This window comes from Cannabis sativa, chromosome X, assembly GCF_029168945.1.
Source record: "Cannabis sativa cultivar Pink pepper isolate KNU-18-1 chromosome X, ASM2916894v1, whole genome shotgun sequence".
Lineage (NCBI taxonomy): Eukaryota > Viridiplantae > Streptophyta > Magnoliopsida > Rosales > Cannabaceae > Cannabis > Cannabis sativa.
Genome location: NC_083610.1, coordinates 50,233,500 through 50,260,413, shown reverse-complemented (window position 1 = coordinate 50,260,413; position 26,914 = coordinate 50,233,500). Strand labels below are relative to the sequence as shown.

Here is a 26,914-nt window from a genome sequence, read left to right as displayed (position 1 = left end):
TCTTAAATTGTTCTAGACACTCATCTTTGGTCTTAAGTAAATAGGTTTTTGGACATCTACTAAAATCATCAACAATAGATAGGAGGTAGTATTTACTTGAATGTGTTGGGATTCTACTTGGCCCCCAAAGGTCAGCATGAACATACTCTAGGACTCCCTTTGTGTTGTGAGTTGTTGTTGTAAACTTGATCTTGTGTTGCTTGCCATAAACACAAGTCTCAAAGAATGGTAATGCACATGTCTGAAGCATTTCAATGACTCCCTTTTTGTGCAATTCCCTCATGCCTTATTCACTCATATGTTTGAGCCTTTGATGCCATAGCTGCATATCACTTTCTAAGCCTTTTACTGTATCTGCCTCACCCACAGGTACAGTTTCATGCTCGAGTACATATAGCCCATGTACTCTCTTTCCTTTCATTACAAGCATTGAACCTTTTGTGATCCTTAGGCTCCCATTCAAGGACTTATAGCCATAACCTTCATCTTCCAAGGTTCCCATTGATATCAGATTCCTCCTCAATTCTGGAATGTGCCTCACATTATGCAAAATCTACACTTCACCACTGAATTGCCTTATAGCTACCTTACCAATTCCAACAACCCTGAAAGAAACATCATTACCCATTAGTACTCTACCACCATTATTACTTTCTTTTTTGAATGGGTCCATTATTACTTTCTTGATAATCAAAGAAAGATTCTAAGTTGGGACACATATGATAAGTGCATCCTGAATCAAGGATCCACTCTTTGCTGTTATTATTTTTTGAAATAGAAAATAATTCCCCATAAGAACTTCCATCTCCATTGCTCTCAGCCACAGCTGCCGAGTCCTTTCTTTGATTTCCGTGATCATTAGATTTTGAGTACTGGTTCTGGTTTCTGTTGCATCTTTTGTCATCATAGTTGGATCTGAAACCAGATTGTGTCTTCAATTGACTGCAGAATCTTTTAATGTGGCCAATATTTCCACATTGATAACATTGTCAATTGTCTTTAATCTTCAACTTCAATCTTGATGGTGACTGGTTGTTCCTTGATGATCCTCTCTTTGGACTTCTTCCTCTTGCAAGATAGGCTTCTTCTTTCCTAGTCTCCTTCTCGAGTTGTAATTCAAAGTCTTTTGATTTTAATGCTGCATGAACACCCTCCAACGAGATCACATCCCTTCCATATTTGATTGGTGCTTTAACCTCTTGATATGTCATTGGTAATGATCTCAGCAATATAATTGCTTGACTTTCTTCGTCTACCTTATGATCAATGTTAGCTAAACCAACAATTATTTTATTAAATTTATCAATATTATCATCTAAGGAAAGAAAGAATTCATTCTAAACCCGTATAATCTTTCAAGAAGATTAATCTTGCTCGAGATTGATGGTGCCATGTACAACTGCTCTAGTTTGTTCCACAATCCTTCTATGGTCTTTTCTTGAATTAGTTTTCTTCTAACTCCATTGGACAGGTACATGATGATGGTGTAGTATGCAATCTCCTCCATCTCTGCAATTTCCTCTAGTTTCTTCTCAGCCAGAAATTTTTCATCCCCGAGTACCTTTGCCACCTTTTGGTGCACAAGTATACCCTTCAAACTCTCTCGCCATAGTGCAAAATCCGTTGATCCATCGAACTTCTCTAGCTCGAACCTTGCCATCGACATTCTCCTTCAATCTGTGTTCTTGTAAAATTCCTTGTTGAATTCTTGATGAGTTCTTGGTGCGGAAGCAAGTGATCTTTGAATCTCCCTTGATGATCGAAGAACTGGGCTCTGATTTGTAGAAAATTTTAGTTCTGATACATAGGAATTGACCTCTGTAAACAAACATATATGTTGTGCACTGTCATGGTTCTCTTTAGGGTAGGACAGCTGGGGCCACTGCCCAAGGCCCCTCAGCCCAATAGGTCTCTCAGTCTCTTTTTCTTTTTAAATTAGCCCATAAGTCCCCAAAAAAAGTTTTTTGCAAAAAAAAAAATGATTTAAAAACTTATTTGATTTTTATTTTATTTCTCAAATAAAAGACCTATTTATAAAATTTTTCTTTAGGCTCCATAAAAGCTAAAGACAACCTTAATTGTAGCTCACATGATAAGATGGAGGGATATTTGGTGTTGGGCTGGAGAGGTTATAGCACGACTTGTATACATTTTGGTGCTATATTGAAGTTGCTCTTAGTAATGGTACGACATAATTGTATTCTTCACAAGAGATAATAATGACTGAATTCCTTAAGGATTTCATTATTTAACATTTTGAAAAGGAGCTTTTTTTTATATATACGGTTTACAGTGAATTATTTGTGCAAAAATATAGTTCAAATTTATTGTTTACAATATTACAGTGTTAAAAATTAAATGGCTGGGACAAGGGTCTAGATGGTTGTGATTTGTATTTTAATTTGGATTTCGATTTTAGAGAATACCTTAAGCAGATGGCAACAATATCGTGTGAGGCCTAGTGGTCTTGAACACCATGAACGGAGACTAGCACGACGAATGAGTTATGGTGATTTAGGATTGTGATTTGAGAAATCATTAACGGCGAAACCAGCGGAAGTGGACTGGAATGCAGTGGACGGAGACAAGTGGTGATGAGTGATTCAATGGTGATTTAGGGTTGTTATTTGAGTTTTAGTTTGGGTTTGTACTCTCAAAGTATATAATCTCACCAAAGAAAAGGAAAGAAGAAAACTCACCAGTGAAGAGAAAGACAGAGTAAGGAAGTAGGTTGCGATTTGATTTTTAGTTTGGGTTGCAATATGAGTTTAGATAGGGATGCAGAGATGGAGAAAGCACTTCAATGGCAGTTTTTGATGGTGGTTCCCAATAATGGTCTCCGATGGTGATCTCTAATGGTAGTCTCAGTTGGAAGTCTAAGATGGTGGTCTCTAATGGTAGTTGTTGAGAATCATGGGGTTCCATCTCAAAACCAATTGGCAATGAGTGGAGTAGCCCATGTTCTTATATATGGCTCAATTCTCTACCATTTATTCTATGTGGGACAATGTCTACAACATTCTCCCTCAAGATGATGTCTATTTTTTGCTCATCAATCTTGAACCATATCAGAGTGGACATGGTCTATCTGTATAGGTGCAGATCAGATAGGATCACTGGCCCGCAAGGGATATGACTCTGATACCATGTTGAGAATCATGGGGTTCCATCTCAAAACCAATTGGCAATGAGTGGAGTAGCCCATGTTCTTATATATGGCTCAATTCTCTACCATTTTTTCTATGTGGGACAATGTCCACAACAGTAGTCTCAGTTGGAAGTCTCGAATAGTGGTTGCCAATGGTACTTTTTCGATAGTGGCCTCTGATGGCAGAGTAATATGATCTCCAATTATCTCTCGTATGGAATGTTAGAGAAGAAAAACATACGATCTTCAAGTAGAAGGTTAGAGAAGATAAAACCCTAAAACTAGTATTACCGTAAAAAGAAAAATAAAAGAACAGAGTTAAAGTAAAAATAAATAAATAAATAAAAAGATAAAAAAAAATTAATTTTTTTAAAAAAAGATTGATAACCGGTAATTCTCCTTAAATATATTATTTAAAAATTATTAAAGTAAACAAAACAAAATACATATATTTTTGTTGAAATATATATACGTTCTATTTTAAAAAAAATATATGTAAATTTTATTTTAAAAATTAAATTTGAAAAAATTCACAAATATATTTTAATAGTTAATTTAATTTTCTTTACTAACTTGTTTTCTTCATTTTATGATTAAAAAAATATAATTTTTTTATTTAATATTTAGATTTAAACCTAAGTTATAAAATTATTTAATACTTTAAAAGAATTATAATAATTATTGAACTAAAGCTATTTTTGTGTCACAATTAACAATAATTTTGACATAACATCATTAATTTGAGTCTGGTAGCGGTAGTGGGTTGATCACCTCCGCTTAGCTTACCTTTATGCTTTTAACTTTTGGGAATAAATAATCTTTGTTTTGCTTTACCGTGGGAGCCACTCGACACGAGTCACAAGTCACAACTCCCGACATGAAAGGGTAATAAGATCTAATAATAGAGCGACACATTTGATTTTTCTAGACCCAAAATGTAATAGAAGTGTATTACTCAATTACATTAGTTAGATTACAATAATATTGACGTTTTTCATGCTCCGAGGGCCAACAAAAATAAATGAAGCAAAACCTTCATAACCACCCTACTATCAAAGGCTTTCTTTTCTTTCTTCCACTTTACGTTCAAAGAATACTTAGGGTGTGTTTGAAAAGCCACAATGTAATTGAATTTGTGTGTAATTAGAGGTAATTACACAATTTGGCATGTTTGTCTGACCATGTAATTACACTGTAACTGTGTAATTAGAAGTAATTGAGGGATTCCAATTCTCATGGCCCCTCATGAGAATTGGATGTAATTACACTGTGTAATTACTAAAACTTTTCATATTAAACATTAGCTACTAAAAAATATTATTTTTCCCATGTAATTACTAACTATTTTGCCAAACAAGATATTAGGAATTCATATGTAATAACCACCTCATATCCAAACACACCTTGCATTTTAAAATATAGTGTAATTACTAAACTGTGTAATTACCACCCTAGTAATTACCCTACCTAGTAATTACACAATTACTTCCAAACACACCCTTAATTTATTAGTCAAGTAAATTGCCTACTGCAAACCAAGTGACACAATACAAAGTAAAACTCTATTGGTTCATTTGGTTGCCGTATTACACCATATTGTATTGTATAGTATTATATTAAATTGTATTTTATACAATATTTTTATATAAAATTATGTGTAGTATTAAGTTCTATGGATACTTAAATATATAATATTTTAATATAAATTAAAATTTAACATACTATTATATAAAAGTATAACGTATAATCTAATTCAATACAATATATAATACGACGTTCCAAATAAGCCCTATATGTATAGTTAACTAATCCATTTCTCCAATATAAAGTAAGACTATATCTATATGTATGGTTAATTAATTAGCTAATCTATAATGGCAAAAGTTGATATCTGCTAGCCACTAACTTCATAGAATACCAGTTCATGATGGATTCGGTTCGTTCACACTCATTTCATATTATTACTACAATAAATGAATCATTTTACTTGTTTTCTAATTTTAGCTGCGATAAGTCGGAGATATAATCAAATAAAAAAACGAACAAAGAAGCCATAAGCCTCAAATATTGTAGCTGTATAATATGGGATACAAGACTGATACAAGTACAACAGGTAATGCACAATGATAAAACATTATAATGAAACTGGATGGCCACCACAACCACAGTACTTATGCCACTAGTCATGACGCAACTTTTAACACCCAAAAGAATTGGGTGCAGAAACTGGATTTTGAGATCTTATTTCCTCAATTTTTGACTTGAATTCGCTGTGAAAAGACACAAGTGATGTCTTTCTATGAGCAAAAGCGGCACTGAACTGTTTGATCTTCTCTTGAAGGTCTTTCCTTCTTTGGAATTCAATATTCAAATCCTTCAAAAGATTTTCCTTCTGGTCAGTAACAACTCCAAGTTTTTGAGACGATTCAGAGGCCATTTTGCACAAACTGTCTCTTTCTTTAGCCAGATGATGAAACTCAGTTTCCAAACTACTGTATCTCTGCTTTGATTCCTCCAGAAGCTTGCTATTAAGACTCAATTCTTTCAGCAGGCCATGGTACCTTTCAGTGATAGTGTTGAGTTCATTGCTCAACTTCTCCTTCAAAGAAGCAGTTTCTCCATCCAGAGTGCAGCCCTTTATCACACAAATTAAATCCTAAAGATGAGATGCAAAACAAACGAAATAACAGTTCTACAGTCAACCATGTATGGACCTTCCTAATAACCTAAATATTTTGGCCTTTTATGCTAATTTAGAAGTAACTTGACAATATCTACAGCTCACTTGCAGATATAAATGGCTACCAGATGTTCAAGTTTTGAATTCAACAAGTTAATAAAAAATCTCAAGTTAATCAAATCATTTCACTCCAATCACTTCCGCTGATCACATCATAAATTTAGTTGTGATGGCTGTTTTCATTGAGCCCATGTCCAATACTTTATGTATACTTTTCCTAATATATCTCTTAACTTACTATCAACTATTAAGGTTTTCCATAAAAGGTCATTGTGTTGAACCAGAAGTACAAACATGTTCTTGAAGTCCATGTAAAACAAGGCATGTCTTGAGTGAAAGTCAAGCATGTCAAAAATCAAATAAAAATTAAGCTAACAAAATAGTGTAAAGGAAAACTAACAAAGCAGACATAAAACATGAGATTATGAAACAAAATAACTTATGATATGTGATAATAGTTTGAATGTTGCCTATGTTCTACTACTTTCTGTTGAAACATCAGCAAACATTTGTGAACAAATTGTAATGAAAGATGTAAACCACAATACATTTAGAGCTTTCCAAGTTTTATTAATGAAATATTAATAATATTATAAAAATTATGTAGTGTTCAATTGTTGTAAGACATAAACTAATCCCCAGTATGTTTATTGTATAAAGGAACACATATAGGGAAATCTAACATTTAGCAACTTATTGGACATGTAAGAGATATTTGACACATAATTTATGGAAAACAGGTACCATAAGAGAAAATAAAGCATCCTAGCAATATTGAAGAAAATAAAATCATAAATGAACGATATCTTGATAATTGTGACCAAGCAGCTACCTTGTGTTCACATCTGCAGAGTGAATTCAGCTTGTTTTCATCCTGAAGGCGTAGTGTTTCTGATGAAACCAATAGTTTGACAGTGCTCTTCACTCTCTCACACAATATTTTCTGCTGTTCTTTGATCATTTTATCAACCCCCAAAGGGGTGTCACAGTCCGTTGCCATTGAAAAATGTGTTTCCAGAATTGTAAATAGGCTTGTGCCAATTTCACGCATGCTTGAAAGCAATTTTGCAGTAGATGATTTCCCATCAGTTACAAAACTCTGTAAAGATACATAAAGCATAAGAAATAGTAAGTTAAATGAAGAAAAATCCATTAATAGTCACCAAAAGATGCATAAATTGACCAGGAAATATATGACCTGTGTCATTGACAGAACATCAACGTAAACATCTTTGCAATTTGCTGCACATTCGCAAAGTTTCCGAGGGATTTCTTGAATAAGCCGCGCTTCTTGTCGAAGCTCAGATAATTCACCCATTAATTGATTGCTCAATACCATTTCATCCATGTGCTTCCTCTAAATTGTAAGCACAGGACAACATCAATATGCAAAGCAAAACACATAAAGCAAAATCATAAAGACAATTTTGGAGCAGGAATATGAAAGATCAAGACTTTCATGATAGGCACATGTACTTCAAATTATAAAATAATTTTTTTTTGGAAGAAATTATAAAATAAAATTAATAAGCAAGGAATGCTTTAGTTGGTACTAGTGTCTCATAGTGTGAGAAACGGAGGAAAGAGGATTTTTAGATTACAATATCAAAGAAACGACAAGTAAATTGACATATACTAACCTTGAGCTCTTCTCTTTCTTGAATGGTAAACACTAATTGTCTTTTAAGATTCTCAATCTCCTGCCTGTAATTCTCGTTTGAACTCTGATAACATTTGAATGGAACAACCAAAAACTTGTATAAGCTTTTTTGTACTAAAATAATTGACATGTAAGAGTATTTATGCAACAGTCCTTAGTCCATTTATATTTCAGAAACCTAGCATTTGAGTTTAATGTATGCTATAAGTTCAAGTAATTGTTCTAAATGAACAAACAAATTGAAAGATATTATTCATAAGCGTCAACTTTTACTGAAATAAAATTCATGAAAATGTAATTGAACACAGACTCACAGGTGTCATCTCAATTGGTGGAAAAGATTGAACTTTTCGTCCAGGAGTAATTTGAAGGGAATCGAGGTCAGTTATGTAGCCTCTATTCATTTTTAACCATGTATCTTCATCTGCCACATTATTGCTTAATGTATCTGGAAGAGGACTATAATCCGGTAACATTGAATAATTAGATCGTCTTGCAACAAAGGCATTGGGAGCAGCCTTGAAACAAGGGGTCGAAAAGGCATCTCCTTGAGATATACTGTTGCTGTCATTACGTTCTTCCTTATGGTTACCGCTTTGAGAATCGTGTCCCTACGAGTGGGATTAATAAAAATTGCTAAAACACCAAAACAGGCATCTATACCACGTAAGCTTATAATAATGTTGCCACGTTAATCAATGACGCAGTATTCAAAACTATAGGCATGCTTTGCAGGTTCAACTTTCTTATTTTCCTAGCTATCTCAAGTCCCAACACAATGTTAAAACATAAAACATTCAGAAACACTTCTCACAACACCTATAAATAGGACTAGGCGACTAGCAATTCGTCACACGACATGACGACACAATTCAAAAACAACACAACAAGACAATACAATTCAAAAACGATGCAACACAAAATAAATAAATTTGGGTGACATTTAACTTTTACATCATAATTGTGTACACGTTTAACACATTTATTAAACGTATTGTTTTCAAATCAACACGCTTAACCTAAAATGACACGATTATAACACGTATAAAAAATACAAGTTCTTTAAATATTTTATACTGTAAAAAACCTGGCTATATAAAGAAAAGAAAAACATCTAATTTTTTTATCATTCGCTTTATTTAATAAAAAAGATTAAAACTATGAATCTTATGAGTAATGTTTGTGTTACATATATAATTATATTAATCGTGTCAGTTTTGTATTGTGTCATAATATGTTTAATCATATGTCATACGTATCAATTTCAAGTTTGTGACCTATTATCGTGTTATGTCGTGTGACCTGTTAAAAAAACATATTGTCATAAATGCGTTGATAACACAACATAATAACATGAATTGCCAACCCTACCTAAAAACAATTAATACTTGAGATTAGAGAAAACCAAATGCATAATCATAGTTTTTCATGAGCTATACCTTACTAGAGGTCATGTCAATGTCAGAAGAAGTAACAAGATTATTGCTGAGATTGTCAATTTTCATATGCTGCTCCCTTGTACAACAGTCGCGTTCCTTGTGTGATTTTTTTTGCTCTTCCAGTTGCATCTCTAGTTGTTCATGCTCCAATTCATACTGAAAAATAATAATAAACAAGAATAAAGATTTAGAGAATAAAAGTGTGTGTGCATGTGTTCGTGTACCAGTATAACAGTGAGTAGCTTGTTTGATTTTTTCCCTATTAGGATTAAGGCACAAAAAAAGAAAATGATGCATATCGGCAAAAGAAGAAACTACCTTGAGCAAATCGTTTCGCAATTTCAAGATTTCTTGCTCCAGCACCTCAGCATGAGATCCCTAAAGAATAGTTTTACAATGTTAGCCCATAAATTTCAAATTCTGTAACAAACATAATACAATAATTACCTGAAGCTGTTTAACAATGTTAGCCTAAGCTTATCAAATTGTGTGACAAACATTACATAACTACCTGAAGCTGTTTACGGAGCTCCTCTATCTCTAGCTTTTGCCTTTTTAATAAGGCTGCATCTGTCAAGATCTGTAACAGCCCAAAGAAAAGGAACAAAAGGAAAGTTTCAATATCAGGCAGTCCTATTAAACAAATCAATAAAAAACAACATTGCATGTATGAAAATAACAACTTTTAGCAATGTATGAAAAAGAACATTACCTCATTCACTTGAACACAGTTAGCAATGCGCTTGGCTCTGCTAGCAAATTGAAGAGTTCCCTTTGTTTCCTCAATGTGAGCCTTGATGTTGCATTAAAAACTATAATTAATATCAAGCCCAATAATTGATTGGAAAAACTGAATAATAATAATTATAATATAATATGCTACCTCTTCTGGAGCTATAGTGCACACAATTGAAGTTTTGGCATTGCCACCAAGCGCAGGCTGAAGAATCCGAGTCAGTTTACTATCTCGGTAAGGTATATGTCCTCTGCATTAAAAGTCATTATTATAAAAATATATAGAATTCTCCAAATGAAATTTACACTAAGAAGAAAAAAGGTTATACCTATTTTTTGCACCATCACTTAATTTGTTAATCACATTCCCAAGAATCATCAAGCTCTTGTTAATGTGCTTTCCTTCTTTCAGACGTACTCCACCAGCTCCAGTTTTGGCAATCCGTTCGGAACCAGCTAAATCCACCAAATTCTGTATTTGCCACAATCAAACAAGAACAGCACAATGATACAAATCAAACATATAAAACAGTGTTACTTGCTGGTGATTTTCAATTAAAAATTAGTGTCAGTGGTTGAACAACTCAATAACATTTAAAATAGTTTTAACACCATGGCAAAAAGAACACTTACCAAGACAGAGACCCGAATAGCATCAGAACTTAAATAGTCACCAGAATAATTAGTCTCCTTCCCCTTACTTTCGATTACCTAAGGTACCAAATACATAACATAAATCAAGCCTGAATACAATTACTGAAGGAGCTCAACATGTAATAATACTAGTGTGGGAACTTATGAAGGACATACCATTCTAAATATTGTGTGTGATCTGCTGCTTCGAACATTCATATTCGTTTCACCAAAATGCCTATTAGCTACATAGGAAAAAAAATCAAACAATATAAAAATAACAATTAATAAAATTGAGCCAATAAAATCCCAAGGGTTATCAAGTTATCTTTCAAACCTTCTCCATATTCAAGAAGCTTTAATACTTGTTCAGCATTATTGACAATTTCCTCTTTGAGGCCAGCAACAAATACGCCACGCTGAATTAAAATAAAAATACGTAATTCAATGAGTTGAATCTAAGATTAACTCGTGAAATTTGACACACTACCAGTTGCACACCTCCAAGCTCTCATGAATTGGAAGTTTCTGATTTTCTACTGCAAAAAGATCGTTAATCTCCTCATTATAGATTTCCATGTACGAGATCCTAATCAAGAACTCACGGTCAGACATCTGCAAATTCAATAGAAGAAACCAGGTCATATATACTTTTCTACTCAAAACATCAACATAATAACAAAAATGGGAGTGAGTGGGATGGGGGGAGAGAGTACTACCATTTGAATTCTCTGAAATATATCTTCAACTGCTCGTTGAATAATTCCGGGATCTCTTTCTGAACCATTCATGGTGAAAGTCTTTCCACTACTAGTCTGTCCATATGCAAAGGCAGTTCCTGTAAACATCTCAAAAGACAGAATATTTCATTGAGAGCCACCCAATATAAAGATGATTAAAACGCTGATAGTGCATTAAAAAAAAGGTCCAAAACCCATATACTGGTACTCTATTCTAAGCCAAGTGTACCCAGCGAAGGATAAAAGCCCTTCATAGCTTAATAAACGTTCCTCTAACATAGTTTAAAGGTTCAAAACCTCTTACATCACTTTAATTAGTTTATGATGCTTAGAAACCAAACATAGACATTCGCTCTGCAAATTGACAGACCAAACTAAACCCAGACAGGTAAGCATAAACCTTCAAATTTGCTCACCAAAAAAAATATAATAACATTAATAAATAAATCATATGAAAATAATAAAAATGAAATTACAAAATTATTAAAGGATAAGAACAGAGAGATAAAGAGAGCGCATACCATTAAAACCTTGCAAAGCAGCACGAATAATATCCTTGGTAAGAACATCGTAAACCATAGAATTTGAGCAACTTTCATCGAATACGTGATCTTCATAAACACATAAAGCAAAAATTAGATCTATTGGTACAAAAGAATAAGCAAAACAAGGAAATATACAAAGGCATGTATATAAATAGGTACCGAAAGCGTAAGAAATTCCGGAGAGCGGGGTGCCATGGGCTTTGTGAAGTGAAATGCGGTTGTCTTCAACCTTCCAGTAGGTTCCAGAGGAAGAATCGTCCGATACCGGAGGTCTCACTCGTACGGCTACACAGATCTTCTCCATTGTTCACTCTTTTCTCTGTCTTCCCTGGCCTGGCCTAGTCTGGAACTCACCTCAGTTCAGGACTGCGCCATTTGTAAATTTGAATTCTCCCCACTTTTTACTTAATTGCCCTTCACTTCACGTGAACCTTTTTTTCATTTTTCATTTTTTAGAAAAATAATTTAAATTAACCTGTTTCAAACAAATAATAATAATTTAAATTTACGCAGTACATCGATACATCAACAATACGTAGAAGCTTTTGATTAGAAAAAAACAATACGTAGAAGTTCATATTAAAAAAAAAAAAAAAGAGAATCTTACAAATAACTTAAAAATAATTAGGACAGCTAAAAAATAACTCTAGAACAATTTAACAAACAACATTGTTAACTCGGAAACTTTCTCATACGTGGCAAGAAGGATGACATCACGGAATTGAGTAAACCCAAGTTATAGCAGTCGACCTGGAAGGAGACCCTAGCCGTACGCCCAAGTTATTGACTTTAGGACCTCCGGGATGGAAGTTCGAACTTCAATAACTTGAATCCAACTCACTATCTTTCAGTATTTTGTACCATGAAGACATGGAGTAACTTAATCCAAGCCCCGGGAGGTGAAATGACACCAACCTACAACCCGGAAGCCAACCTGAGCACCTAGGGTTTCACCCAACGCCCAGGTTGACATCCCGAACAAGGGTTTCAGTTTCTGGGACCTTCTTAGTGCAAAAGGGTCAAAACTTGCATTGGGATATCAACTACACATACCACAGACATATTTCTGAGGCATTAGAATCAAAATAGAAGCAAGTTCATTTTTGAGCACTCAGGGCCCCCAGCACCCAGCGCCTAGGTTGACAATTCGTCAATTTGGGTGCCTTCCAAGTATCAGATCGACGATCCAACTTTTGCATCTTATTCATCTTCATCAAAAACAGTGAAACAACTTCTTTCGCGGAAGAAGCAACACTTCTTATGTGCCAAAAACATGGCCTAGGGCCCAGGTTGTACACCTGGGGCTGGCCTTACGCCCAGGTTAACATTTTGTTAACTTGGGCCATTTTAATTGGAGTTTTCCAAGAACACTTTCGAGCATCTTCTTCGTTTTTCAGAAAATATTGAGATTTAAATATTTTTGGTGACCAAACGGAATTTTCGAAAGGGCAAAACTGAGACCCAACGCCCAGGTTGACATATTGCCAACTAGGCTGTTTTCGATCAAGTTCACCAAAAAGTGTTTAGAGCATTTTTTTTCATTATCAGAATAATGAAGATTCAAGCAAATTTAGGGAGAAAACCACAAACCCGAGCCCCTAGAAATAGGACCGAGTGCCCAGGTTGACCTGTTGCTGGGCCCAGCGCCCAGGTTAACAATCAACCCAGGACGCTACGTTCAATTGCTCAAATGCAAAATCCGATGCCAACATTGAATTCAGAATGGTCAAAAATGAGGTAGGAGACCTCGTCCTCAAGTTCGGAAGCCTTGGAAGTATTAAAACGAGATCACAGGAGCTCAGGAATGGGTACCCAACGCCCAAGTTGACAAATGGCCTAGTGCGCTGGGTTCTGCTTATCCGATTTTGATTCCATTTTGCGCGTCCGTCTAGTTTTTCACATTAACTAAGATTCATGAAGACAGAGAAGTCAACTTAACAACTTCGCATTTCTCATTTCCGACATAAGAGACTTATTTTGTTAACGCAGATTTTCGTTAACTAAATTAAAATAGCCTCTTCGTAAAAAAATTTCTACAGAAATATAGATAAGTAATAAATGATAGGTTAACACCAGATATTTTTAAGTGGTTTTGTAGTTAAAATCTACATACTCCACGAGTCCTTCTTATTAGGGATATTTATTTTAATACAGAATACACTCTCAGAATTTTAATAATAATAATTATCTCTCAAATTTTTCGTCCGTTATCCCATGGAATCTGTCCCTATTTATAGGAATATAGGTTGGCAGTTGCACTATTTGGGACTGATTCAAATACAATTGTTCATGATACGTGGATAATCCCCACTTTTCATTAATCAAATGTGGGATAATATCTTATAACTACCCAACTGCTCTTTTAGTCTTCTCCTTTAGACAGTTATTACTGACGTGGAAGGTTACATCTCACTCAATATGAGTTTTCCTCCTTATCCATCTTAAGAAAAAATGCTAAGTGTTGGGAAGTAGTTCATCTTGTCATATTCTTTTAGTGGTTTTAGTAATGCAAGGTGATCTTCTCGCTATATGTAATGCGAGGCAGTTAATGTTAATACATTTATTCTGGTCGAGTAGATGAATATCCCTTTCTTGTTTGTATATTCTGAGGCATGGATACGCCTCATTAATCTAAACTTAATAGTTATTATCCATGTCTCACTTTTGACTATAAAGTCAATGAATTTTGAATATTATCTATCAAACCCCTATTTAATAATAACGAGTTATTTAATCTACATTTATTGATATAATAATAATATATCATTAAGAATTAACTCATATTTCTTCTGTTGGATACGTGTCAACTTTTGAAATGCAACTAAATTTTAGGTATAACAATTGCCCCTTAAAAATACTTTTTATATTAAAAAAGAACTTTTTAAATGATTACAAGGGTATAATCATACTAATCCAATTTTGAAAAATTGCATACTTTGAGTTCTTGGCAGTTCAGAACTTTGAGGCACATCATTTGTTGGAAATATTTTACCAGGATCTAGATTTACTAACAAGTATGTGTTGGACTATATTTTACCATGATCTAGATTTACTAACAAGTATGTTTTTAACATCCTAAACATGAACTTCTAAAACGATATAAAATAAACACATAAAAGGTATTAGAAACCTTACATTGGTTACAGCGGAATTAAATGACTCCTTCCGCTCAGATCTCTAACCCTTGTATCCTTTCTGTAGCAGAGTATCACCGAGATCTGAGCATGAAACTCCTTCTGTTGTTTGGATTCTTCACAGTCTTACACACTATGATTGAGGATTAACTTGCTATGGGCAGGCATGCACTCAATCATTAAGGCTCGAATTTGATAGCGAATAAGACTATAGGATTTCGAATTAGAAGAATAGAAAGGAAGAAGAGAAGGTCTCAAACTCTCTAGTTTTTAGATGGAAAGAAACTAGGTCAAGAGTTATTAAAAACATTAGTTGGATAATGAGACCATACTTTTCCTTTTATACTAATTCACATAGGGTTAGGGTTGATTTATTTGGAATAAAAAAATGATAAAAATAGAGCAAAAATAGGCACTAGTGGTCGGCCATGAAGAAGGCCCTACACTAGTTAGATTTTTGCCATTTTTCTTAACCATTTATCTATTTTTCACAAATGCCACTTTTTGCACTTTCAACCCTATAAATGTCAAAACTATTCATTTAATAATTAAAATAATTATCAAATAAAATTGTCATGTATATTATTTATTAATTAGACTCCATAAAGTCTCTTAATTAACAAATAAACCCCAAAATTCTATTTCTTCACAGTCAAGTCATAACTGTTGGAAATTATTTTACCAGGATCTCAGATCTACTCACAAGTATGTTGATTAACACCCTAAATATGAACTTTCTAAAACAATGAAATAAATACATATAAAGTTTAGGAAACCTTACATTGGGTGCAGCGGAATAATATGACTCCTTCCGTTCAGATATCTAGCCCTTGATTCCTTTCTGTAGCAGAGCATTATTAATATCTGAACCTGAATCTCTTTCTCTGAATCTTTGGTACTGAAACTCCTTCTTGCTGAAAGTCTTTCTTCACGATCTTCCTCACTATGATTGAGGTATCACTTGCTGTGTGTGGGCACTCACTCATTCACTCAATGAATTCGAAATAATGAAGAAGAAAAGAAGAGGGAAGTGGCGGCCAAAGATAGGGAGAGAGAAAGCTTAGTTTTTTCTGAGTCAGAAGAAGTAATTTTCCTGAAGCCTTCACTATCTATTTATAGCATCCCACTAGGGTTAGGTTTGAATTATTTGACATTAAAATAATGAAAATATCAGAGGTAAAACCCTACAAAAGTGGTCGGCCCTATACATGTGGATTTGGGCCTCACTTTTTGCAATTTTACAGTTTTATCTTTTCTGCATATGATTTTCTCAAAAATGCAAATTTTCTAATTCAACCATTTAAATGCCAATTCTAACTATTTAATAACTATAAGTAATTATTAAATAATATTGTCATTTATCATATTTATTAATTGAACCATACAAAGTATCATAATTAACAAATATGCCCCTAAAACTCTTTCTTTACAATTTCGCCCTTACTTAGTGAAAAATTCACAAATAGACATAGTCTAATTTGAGATTTATAATTGATTAATCAAAACCAATTACATGAGTCTTACAAGCAATATTATCTCAACTAGTGGGGGGACCATGGGTCTATATAACCGAGCTTACAATAAGCAGATCAAGAATTTATAACCTAAATTCACTGACTTATTAATTCTTCGTTGAATCCAAGCATAGAACTTAAAATTGCACTCTCAGTATATAGAATGCTCTATATGTTCCACCATATAGAGACATCATTAGTTATCCATTGTTATAATCCTAATTTGATCAATGATCCTCTATATGAATGATTTACACTGTAAAGGGATTAGATTACCGTTACACCCTACAATGTATTTAATCCTTAAAACACTTAACCCCGTATAAATGATATTTCAGCTTATGTGAAATGAGATCTCCACCATTTATTTTCGTTTGGTCAAGCTCGAAGGAGATCATCCTTTACTTACTATTCGCCAGATAGAAACTATAGATTCCATGTTTATGTTAGCGCTCCCACTCAATTGCACTACCGTGTTCCCAAAATGTACGTATCACCCTGACCTAAAAGTAGGCTTAACTAACAAATCAAAGAACACGAATAGCCTCCTGAGATTGAGCCTAATCATAACAGGATTAAGATCATTTGATCTAGGATCAACTAGGCGATATTGACTTGAATAGATATTATGGTAAGTTTAATAAATCTAAGTCAAAGTTCAATATCGGTCCCTTCCGATGCATACTCCATGCACCCAACCTGAGCTTTACTTTAACCAATGCTCTGGAAAGAACATAGCATTTCTCCAAATGCAAGTAAACTCTGTTGTAGATTATCATATCAGTAAAACCCTGTGTCTGATAAATCTAGGAAACTTTATTCACATAGTCATGTTTACTTTCCAATATGTTGACAACACAATAAACAGGATCAAGTATGTGAAAAGGGTTTCAAATGAATTCATACATTATGTACATATAATCATGAAATAAATCATGTGAACCATGCAACATTAAATGTTATTTCTGATCTATATTAATAAGTAAATCTGATTATATTGAAATGAGTTTTATTTAGGGCATAAAACCCAACAATAACTTAGTGAAAATTCATAAACTAGACATAGTCTAATATTAGAACTATAAATGATTAATTAAAATTAATTAACTGAGTCTTACAAGCAGTTTTAGAACTTAGAACTTACACTACAAGAAAACTCGCTTTTGCCGACGCATTGTTGCGCCGGCAAAAGTACCCTAACTGCGCCGGCAAAGCTTATCTGGGAAGCTTGGTCGGTAAAGGACTTTTTACCGGCGCGTGGAGTAACTGCGCTGGTAAAACTTCCTTTTACCGGCGAGAAATCACGCCGGTGAAAAATAAGCGCCGGTGTTAAAAAATGCCCTTATCCGCTATGAACCTGCTTTGATAAGCTTTTGCTGGCGCAATAGTGCGCCGACAAAAGTATTAATTTTTATTTTTAAAAAAATTTAATTAATTATAATATTAATTAATTAAATATAATTAATTAATTTTTTTTAAATAATTATAATATTATATTAACAAAAAAAACTAACATAATTTACATTAAAAGATAAACCAACATTAATTATATTATGCTCTACTAAAATCAGTTATAAACAAAATGTTAAATGTTCGAACCGGATAATAAAAAAAGTACAGTTCTATAGGCGGGTAATGTCGTCATCGTTGTTTCTCTGAGTCTCGGGAGGCTGCGATGACGATCCAGCACCAGGAGCAGCCGACGATCTAGCACTAGGAGTGGGCAATGGTGGAAGATCCATGGGAGGTAAGTTGAAATCCGGCACAGCTCGAGAAAGATACTCAAACTGATCTTGGAATCGTCTGAGGTAGAGTTGTTGTGTCTCATACTGCTGCCTCGTATGTTGAGTTGTCTGCTCCGCTTCCTCCACTTTTTTCTGTAAAGCCTCGTACTGTTCCATTGTAACAGTCGCTGGGGCTGAAGGATGCGTGGCGGGTGCTCTTTTGGCCCCAACTCCCTTCAGTCTGGGGAGATGGCCAAGGCCTCTAAGATGACGAGATCGTTCCCCGAGTACTTGCGTCATAACAGGTAAGTCTCGGGGGTACTGTGTAGGATCGACAACAGGCTCTTTGGGCTCATCTTCAGTGGGCGCTGGTTGAGTTGCCGCTATTTCAACCATTTGCTCCTAAAACAAACAAATAAGTTAAATGGTTAATTTTAATACAAAATAAATTGAAAGAAATAAATAAAAATTGAATTAAACGTAAACTTACGTAAGCTTGTTGCGCGAACTCGTTGCGCCAATTGTTGCCTTTATGGTGAAACTTTTGAAAAGTTTCCACCGCAGTTGGCAGTTCTCTTGTGTCGGGGTTAGCCTATTTTCAAGAGAAAATATATTAGTATTGTTATTTTACTAGAAAAATTTAAATGAATGATAGTTAAATATAAACTTACCCCCTCGACAACATGTGAAACAATAGGCTTGGAGCCCTAGCCTCCTAGAAATTTCATCTTACCCCGACTTTCTTTATTTTTCGCTGCTCTCGCCTTAAATTAATAATTTTTGTAACAATTAATTATTTATTATTGACTATATAAATTAAACATTACTAAAAGTAGAAATTTTAAAAAATGTACCTTTTGTTTGTCTGTGCTCCAATAAGCGATGCAGTCACTCCACACCTCTTGAGTTACTCCCTCAGGAGGTGACATGTCGGCCCTCTCCTGTCCAAGCTCCTCAATGTTTTGTATCCACTTTTTCTTGCAGTCTGCCCTCCAGTCACGTAAACCCTTTGACATCTCGTACTCACCGTAGTCTACGAATGTAGGGTTATCTCGTAGGAGGACAAACTTGGTCTGCAAAAAGTTACAAATTAATACATTAATTACAATTTAATAAGAATATAGTAATTTAGAAATTAAAAAAATTATTAAGACATACCTCAAGTCTATCCCAGAGTGCATGATGTCAGCTCTACTGAAATCTTCCCATTTGAAATTATTAATGGGGATAGACATCCTAGTCATCCATTTCGCCATATTGTTGAATTTTTTTCCATTTTTTCCGATGGGGGTGCCAGTCTCTGCGTGCACCTCAATTTGTAACTTGGCAGATTGTGTTTTGGAGAGCTCATCCTCAACATTCTTACCCTTGTATTTACCTCTGACCCCTTTCTTTTTCGAACTGCTGCCACCTAGTGTAGACATACTACATATACAACACATATTGTTTATTTAAAATAAACTAACATATTGCAAACATATTAAAGAAGAATGGTTGTAATTTTATTTTATTTAAAACACTATTTCAATTACAATTTATCATCCTCATCATCAGTTACATATACAGCATTATCATCACTGTCACTCTCTAATTCTAAGGAGTTGTCTTCTTCGGTATTTAGACCCTCGTTGTCATCATCGACAATGAAATCATCTAATTGTTGAGGTTGTGAATTCACACGATGGATGTTTGCAATTTCAGTTGGGTCGACATCATGGCGAATATAGTCAACATCATCCAACTGTGGAAGTTGAACAACGAACTCGGTTTCAGCTGAATTGTTTTCCTGTACAAAGGGTGTCTCCCCATCCGTGTCCGGGAAGTCCCAAACATTTCGCGGTATGTACTCATTTACAATCAGCCAGTCTTTACCGTTCTTCAAATCAGGAAGGTAATAGATCAATTTTGCTTGCGATGCAAGTATGAACGGTTCATTTTGGTACCACTGTCGGTTGACGCAAATGCTAGTAATAACACCGTCACTATCCATTCTACTCCCGTTAGTGTCAAACCACTTACACAAAAATAAGAGAACACTGCAGTCTTTTAAATAAGTGAACTGCATAATTTTTTCAAGTGTGCCGTAAAAATTTTGTCCATCTTCACCGGGGACCATAACACCGCTATTTTGTGTTTTGCGGTTATAATAAAAATTTAATTTTATGCTATTTTAATATCTTATGCTCATTTGTACTTACTTTATAATTACACTTACTTTATGATAATTAGATTAAATTCTTACTATAATTACTTTAAAATTTTATTTTATTTTATTTTTAAATTATAAGTATAAATATTATAAAATTTATAAATATCACTTCATTACATTTTAAAATTTATAATAAATATTAATTTATAATTTTTTATTTTATTTATTTAAATTACAAATTACAAACTTTTTAATCTTCAAAATATCATTTGCTTACATTTTCAATTTTGTAATAAATATTCATTTATAATTTTCTATTTTATTTATTAAACTTAAAAATTACAACCTTAAAAGTTCATAATATCACTTACTTACTTTTTAAAATTAAATAATAAATAGTAATTTATAATTTTCACATTTACTCAATTAAATTAAAGATTACAAAATTTTTTTTTAAAAAAAAAAATTGATTACCTATTATATTTTATAATATATACTAATTTTTAATTTTTAATTTTATTTATTGAAATTAAAGATTACAAATTTTTTAAAATAAAAAAGAAATTTTGATTACCTATTATATTTTATAATATATATTAATTTAGAATTTTTAATTTTATTTATTTAAATTAAAGATTACTAAAACAAATATTTTGATTACTTATTATATTTTTTAATATATACTAATTTATATTTTTCTATTTTATTTATTTAAATTAAATATTATAAAGTTTATAAATTTAAAATATATTTTTTTTTTGCATACTTTTGACATTTTATGATATACATTATTTAACAATTTTTTATTTAATTTATTTAAATTAAAAATTACATTACATAACTATCTACCGAAATTTGGGCAGCATAACGGCTTAAAAAGCGTAACCCCAAAATTTTCAAAACCTATGAATATAGCACAAACAAACTTTCCATAACAACATATGGAAAACAATAAATCACACCAGCGATCAGACTGCAATATTTTATCACAGAACCTACTTCACTAACATGTATAGGCATACTAACTTATAACAAAACTATTAAATTTATTACTAACATAAAGAAAAAAAAAAAAACAAACCTGTAGCAGTCCAAAAATGACAACAACAAGCAGGAACCGGTGCTTCGGGCCAGTAAACGGGATCTAATTTCATAAAAATAAAACCCAATTAAAATATCAACATATATATACACACATAAATATATATATACATACACTTACACTTAAACTTACATATATACACATACACATACATACACACACACACATAAACACATACACATACATACACACACATAAACACATATATACTCTCACATATATACTCTCACATACACATATATACACATATACATGTATATATACATACACCCACATACACATACACATATACATATATATACATACACCCACATACACATATACATATATATATACATACACCAACATACACAAACAAATACATACATACACATATACATACACCCACATCCACATACACATACATACATACACATATATACATTCACATCCACATACACATACACATACATACATACACATACAGAAATACATATAAATACACATATATACACTAATAAACACATACACATACACATTATTACACTAATCCATACCTATATATAAACTTTTTTAAAAAAATTAAAATTAAAAAATTAAAAAATACCTTCCACAAATAAGAGGAGGTGGGGCTTCGGCTGGTGTGCGGTGGTGGCTACTGGCAGACGGTGGTGGTACCTGACAGACGGTGGTGAGTGGCTGCCAGCGGTGGTGATTTTTTTTCCCAAAAAAAAAACAAAATTTTGAGAGTAATGAGTGAGATTTTGAGTGAGATTGATAGAGATTAGTGAGATTGAGTGAGAATGAGTGAGATTGAAAGAGAGGGATGAAGGATGGATTGAGAGAAAAAAAAATCTGAAAAAAAAAACGAAAATGGGGTCTGCTCGTCGAAGGGGGATATATGAACACTTTTACCGGCGCATTGAATTGCGCTGGTAAAAGTGGTCATATAACCCTAAACCCAAACGCACCGTTTCGCTTAACACTTTTACCGGCGCATTAATGCGCCGGTAAAAGTAATCCCACCTACCACCACTTTCCACGCGAGATTTTTTCCCCCCAAATTTTCACGAGGGCGGTCAAGATTCCCACCAAAATTTGGGTAACTCTTACCGGCGCAATTGTGCGCTGGCAAAAGCCTTACAGAAGTGGACATGTGTTCGCGCCATTTGGCGGTTCATTGTTCATCTTTTACCGGCGCATTTCATTACGCCGGTAAAAGTTATAGCTGAATCCAATATGAAGTTCAGCATTTCATTTATGCTGACAACTTTTGCCGGCGCAATTGGTCAACTGCGCCAGTAAAACTAGGCTTTCTTGTAGTGTTACCAAGTAAATTCTCTAACTTATTAATTCCTCCTTGCCCCACTATAGAATTTGGAATTGCACTCTCAATTATATAGAACGCTATGTTCCACGATATAGATACGCTATAAGATTATCCATTTGTTATTATCCCAATAATCAATGATCCTGTATAGATGATTTACATTGAATAAGGATTAATATACTGTTACACCCTTCAATGTATTTTATCCTTAAAACACTTAGCTACCTATAAATGATATTTCAGTGAACTAATATAATCACTGAAATGAGTACTCAACCATTTATCTCTGTTAAGCCAAGCTCGAAGGAAAACATCATTTGACTTCTATATCTGGATAAAAGCTATAGATTCTATATCTATGATTAGCGCTCCCACTTAATTGAACTACCATGTCCTTAACCTATATGTCACGGGAAAAACCATTTGGTCGACTTTAACGAATAGATTCAAGAACACAAATAATGCAACTGAACTAGAACCTAACTATCTCAAGATTGAGATCATTTGATCTTGGATCAACTAGGTGATATTGAATTGAATAGATCTTATGGTAAGTTTATCATATCTAGTCCAAGTTCAATATCAGTCCCTTCCAATGCATACTCCATGCATCCAATCCAAGCTTACTTTAACCAATGCCCTGGAAAGGACATTGCACTTATCCAAGGTGCAAGTAAACTACACTGTAGATTATCCTATCAGTTAAACCCTATGTACTAATAAATCATAGGAATATATTTAATCATATAATCTTGATTACTTTCCATTGTGTTGATGACACAATAAACAAGAATATCAATGTGATAAGGATTTGGATGAATTTATAAATCAAATAAATATATAAATGATCACATGAACCAAATAACATACTAAATAAGTAATGAAAAGAAATCTGTTTCTTTATTGATAATTGAATTATAAAAGATTACATTGAAATAGAGTTTTATCTAGGGCACAAAGCCCAACAAACTTCCACTTGCACTAACATAAAACTATCAGTACATTTCAATCAATCCTAAATTCAATCTGTGCTTTTCAAATGTAGTTACAGTCAAAACTTTGGTGAATGGATCAGCTAAGTTGTCTTCAGTATCCACATTCTCCACTAGTACATCCCCTCTTGCCACATATTCGTTGATGATGTGATATTTCCTCTCTATATGTTTGCTTCTCTTGTGGCTTCGAGGCTCTTTACTGTTGGCTATGGCTCCAATGTTATCACAAAGTAAAACCAGTGGTTTTTTCATTCCAAGAACAATACCAACTCCTGTGAAGAACTTTTTAAGCCAGACAAGTTCCTTAGCAGTCTCGGCGGTAGCTATGTACTCAACCTCCATGGTAGAGTCTGACATTGCACTTTGTTTAGCACTTCTCCAAACAACTGCTCCACCCCCAAGAGTAAACACCATCCCAGATGTAGACTTTCTGTCATTTACACAAGCCTGAAAATCTAAGTTGGTATAGCCTACGGGATTTAAAGCACCACCCTTGTAGACTAACACAATGACTTGTACTTTTCAAGTACTTCAGAATATGCTTAACTACAATCCAATGTTCCTCTCCTGGATTTGTTTAATACCTGCTCACAATTCCTACTGCATAGTAAATGTCAGGTTTAGTGCATGACATTGCATACACTAGACTCCCAACTCCTGAAGCATAAGGAACCCTTCTCATGTCCTCTATCTCTTGACGATCAGTAGGAGACTGTTCCTTAGATAGACGGATACCAAATCTAGAAGGCATCTGTGCCCCTTTGGTATTTGTCATTGAGAATCTCTCTAACACCTTATCAATGTAAGTTGTTTGAGAGAGAGCAAGGGATCTGTTCTTCTGGTTTTTGATGATCTGAATACCAAGAACATAAGTAGCTTCACCCAAGTCCTTCATTTTGAATTGAGTGTCAAGTCATTCCTTGATGTCAGTCATTTTCTTGACATTATTAGCAATGATCAAAATGTCATCAGCATAAAGGACCAGGAATGCTACCACTTGATTATCCTTGAGTTGGTAAACACAAGGTTCATCATCGTTTTGGTGAAAGTCGTAGGTCTTGATTATTTTATCAAACCTTTTATTCCAAGAGCGAGAAGCTTGGTTAAGTCCATAAATGGACCTATTGAGTTTACAAACTTTCTTTTCCTGCCCTGGAAGAACATAACCTTCTGGTTGCTCCATATAGATGGTTTCTTCAAGAATTCCATTAAGGAAAGTTGTCTTGACATCCATTTGCCAAATTTCATAATCAAAAGCGACAACTATGGAGAGAAGAATTCTGATGGATTTGAGCATGGCGACCAGACTAAAAGTTTCCTCATAATGCACACCTTCTCTTTGGGTATAACCCTTAGCGACCAGTCTAGCTTTAAAAGTTTTGACTTCAACACTAGCACCTCTTTTCTTCTTGTAGAATGTAGACCCACTTACATCCAATTGGACGATAATCATCAGGTGCGTCTACATATTCCCAGGTTTTGTTCTTTTTCATGGAATCTGTTTCTGAATCCATGCTGACTGACCATTATTTCTGTTCAGGACTTGCCATTGCCTGTTTATAGGTTAATGGATCGTCATTAATACCGTCACCAACGACCATATTGATTTCACTATCCAAGCCATAACGAGCTGGTTTTGTAGAAACCCTCCCACTACGACGAGGAGCCGTGACCTTCTGAACATGAACATTTATGGTAGATTTCTCAGTTATAACAACTTGCGTTGGTTCCTAAGGGAGTGGGATTGTCTTCTACATGAGTAGAAGAGGATGGAACATTAGAAGGAGTTATCTCTGAAAGCATTTCTTCTAACACTACTTTACTTTGCGGCTTGAAGTCTTTAATACAGTCATCTTCAAGGAAAGTAGCATTTGTAGAAACAAACATTTTATTATCCTTGTGACTATAAAATAGTCCACCTTAGTCTCTTTAGAATTTCCGACAAACAGGCAAACTTCAGTTCACGCTTCTAGTTTGCCTTCTTTCTTTCTTAAGACATGAGCAGGGCACTCCCAAATCCTATAATGGCGTAAACTGGGTATACGACCATTCCATAGTTCTACAGGTGTCTTAGGGACTGCTTTAGATGGAACAACATTTAAAATGTCATTTGCCGTCTGTATTGCATATCCCCTAAAGACAAGAAAAACCAAGCTTCTGGGGCCTTAGACAAGGCTTTGACAACATCCAAAACTGAACGTTGGAGTCCCTCAAGAGTCATTACTAGATTAGCCAAGGCATCAAGGGATGCTCAAACACCAGAGAGTTCTGCAGAGACAGATGTTGAAGCAGTTGGAATAGGCACTTTTGCAGGAAATTCATTCGAAGTAAACACAAGAGTTTGAGGCTTGGATTTCTTGGATGATGAGGCTTCAACATCATCAGGAATTGGAGCAGGTGCCTTGTAAGAAGCAACAGTTGAAGGAGCCACCAAATCTTCTTTCTCTGTCTTGACATCACTTCTCTGCATACTCAAAATTTTGTAAATAACTTGAGGAAAAGGAAGATTCAGATTTTTCTTATTACCTTCCCGAAAACTAATGATTTGATCATAGATAACTGTGGCCAAATCAATATCAACCCCAATTCCAACCTTGTATAAGAAAGATGCCATATCAAAGGAGATGGTTGCACTGTGAGAAGTCAGTTTCCAATTTGTAGTAACAAACTTGTGAAGCACGACATACATGAAAGTGAGATTGGTGACCGAGATAACAAAATTTTGAGGCCACACCATCTATTGACCCACAATCTCAGAAAGAACCTCATCCTTGTCAAGAGGTTCACTCTCCTTTTCATTTGGAATAGGAAGAGAAGGAAGATGCAAAGCCTTTGCTACATCTTGTGGAGAAAAAGAGAACAGATGACCTCTCACAAACAGTTTACAAAACATGATAGAGTTAGAATCAACAATTTCATTATTGAGATTTGCATAAAACTCTTTAAAAATCCTACTCACATAACAAAAAAAAATTAACCAAAGAACCTGCCAATTTTCTCTCTTGAACAATGTTAAGAACACCATATGGACGATGATCACTAAAAAAATAATTTCTTTCAACAAGAAATTTTCTTTGTGCATAAATAACCATGTCACGAGCATTATCATTGTAGAAAAATAGAGACGAATGAGTTTTAAAGTGTACACCTTTAATCCTTGGAGACGAAATAGGTGTAGTGGCTGGTTTCTTGCCTTTACCCTTTGATGACAATGGTGAAGAAACTGGTGCAGGGGCAGATACCTCTTCTGGAACAGGGACAATAGCATCTTTAGGGTTAGATTCATCAGATTCTGATGCAGAGTGAACATAGTCAGGAAACGATTCATTAGACTCATTAGTCTTGGA

At 34.2% G+C, this 26,914-nt stretch overlaps 1 protein-coding gene across 1 annotated transcript; it reads right to left on the bottom strand.

Moving 5' to 3' along the window:
• Positions 1-5,109: 5,109 nt before the first annotated feature.
• On the bottom strand, positions 5,110-12,082 carry LOC115696573 (kinesin-like protein KIN-7N). The gene is made up of 18 exons (XM_030623467.2): positions 11,800-12,082; positions 11,617-11,706; positions 11,075-11,193; positions 10,857-10,970; positions 10,693-10,774; positions 10,533-10,600; positions 10,356-10,433; positions 10,052-10,194; positions 9,871-9,973; positions 9,700-9,780; positions 9,499-9,567; positions 9,306-9,365; positions 8,988-9,143; positions 7,863-8,159; positions 7,529-7,612; positions 7,087-7,245; positions 6,721-6,987; positions 5,110-5,783 (listed from the first exon to the last, which is right to left on the bottom strand). The coding sequence occupies exons 1-18, from the start codon at positions 11,942-11,944 to the stop codon at positions 5,346-5,348; spliced, it is 2,553 nt and encodes an 850-aa protein (XP_030479327.2). The 5' UTR covers positions 11,945-12,082; the 3' UTR covers positions 5,110-5,345.
• Positions 12,083-26,914: the final 14,832 nt, after the last annotated feature.

Coding starts and splice junctions, on each gene's coding strand:
- LOC115696573 (XM_030623467.2), bottom strand. CDS start 11,944: ATGGAGAAGATCTGTGTAGCCGTACGAGTGAGACCTCCGGTATCGGAC. Junction 10,434..10,532: donor CACACACAATATTTAGAATG/GTATGTCCTTCA, acceptor TTGGTACCTTAG/GTAATCGAAAGTAAGGGGAA. Junction 10,195..10,355: donor CTATTCGGGTCTCTGTCTTG/GTAAGTGTTCTT, acceptor TGGCAAATACAG/AATTTGGTGGATTTAGCTGG.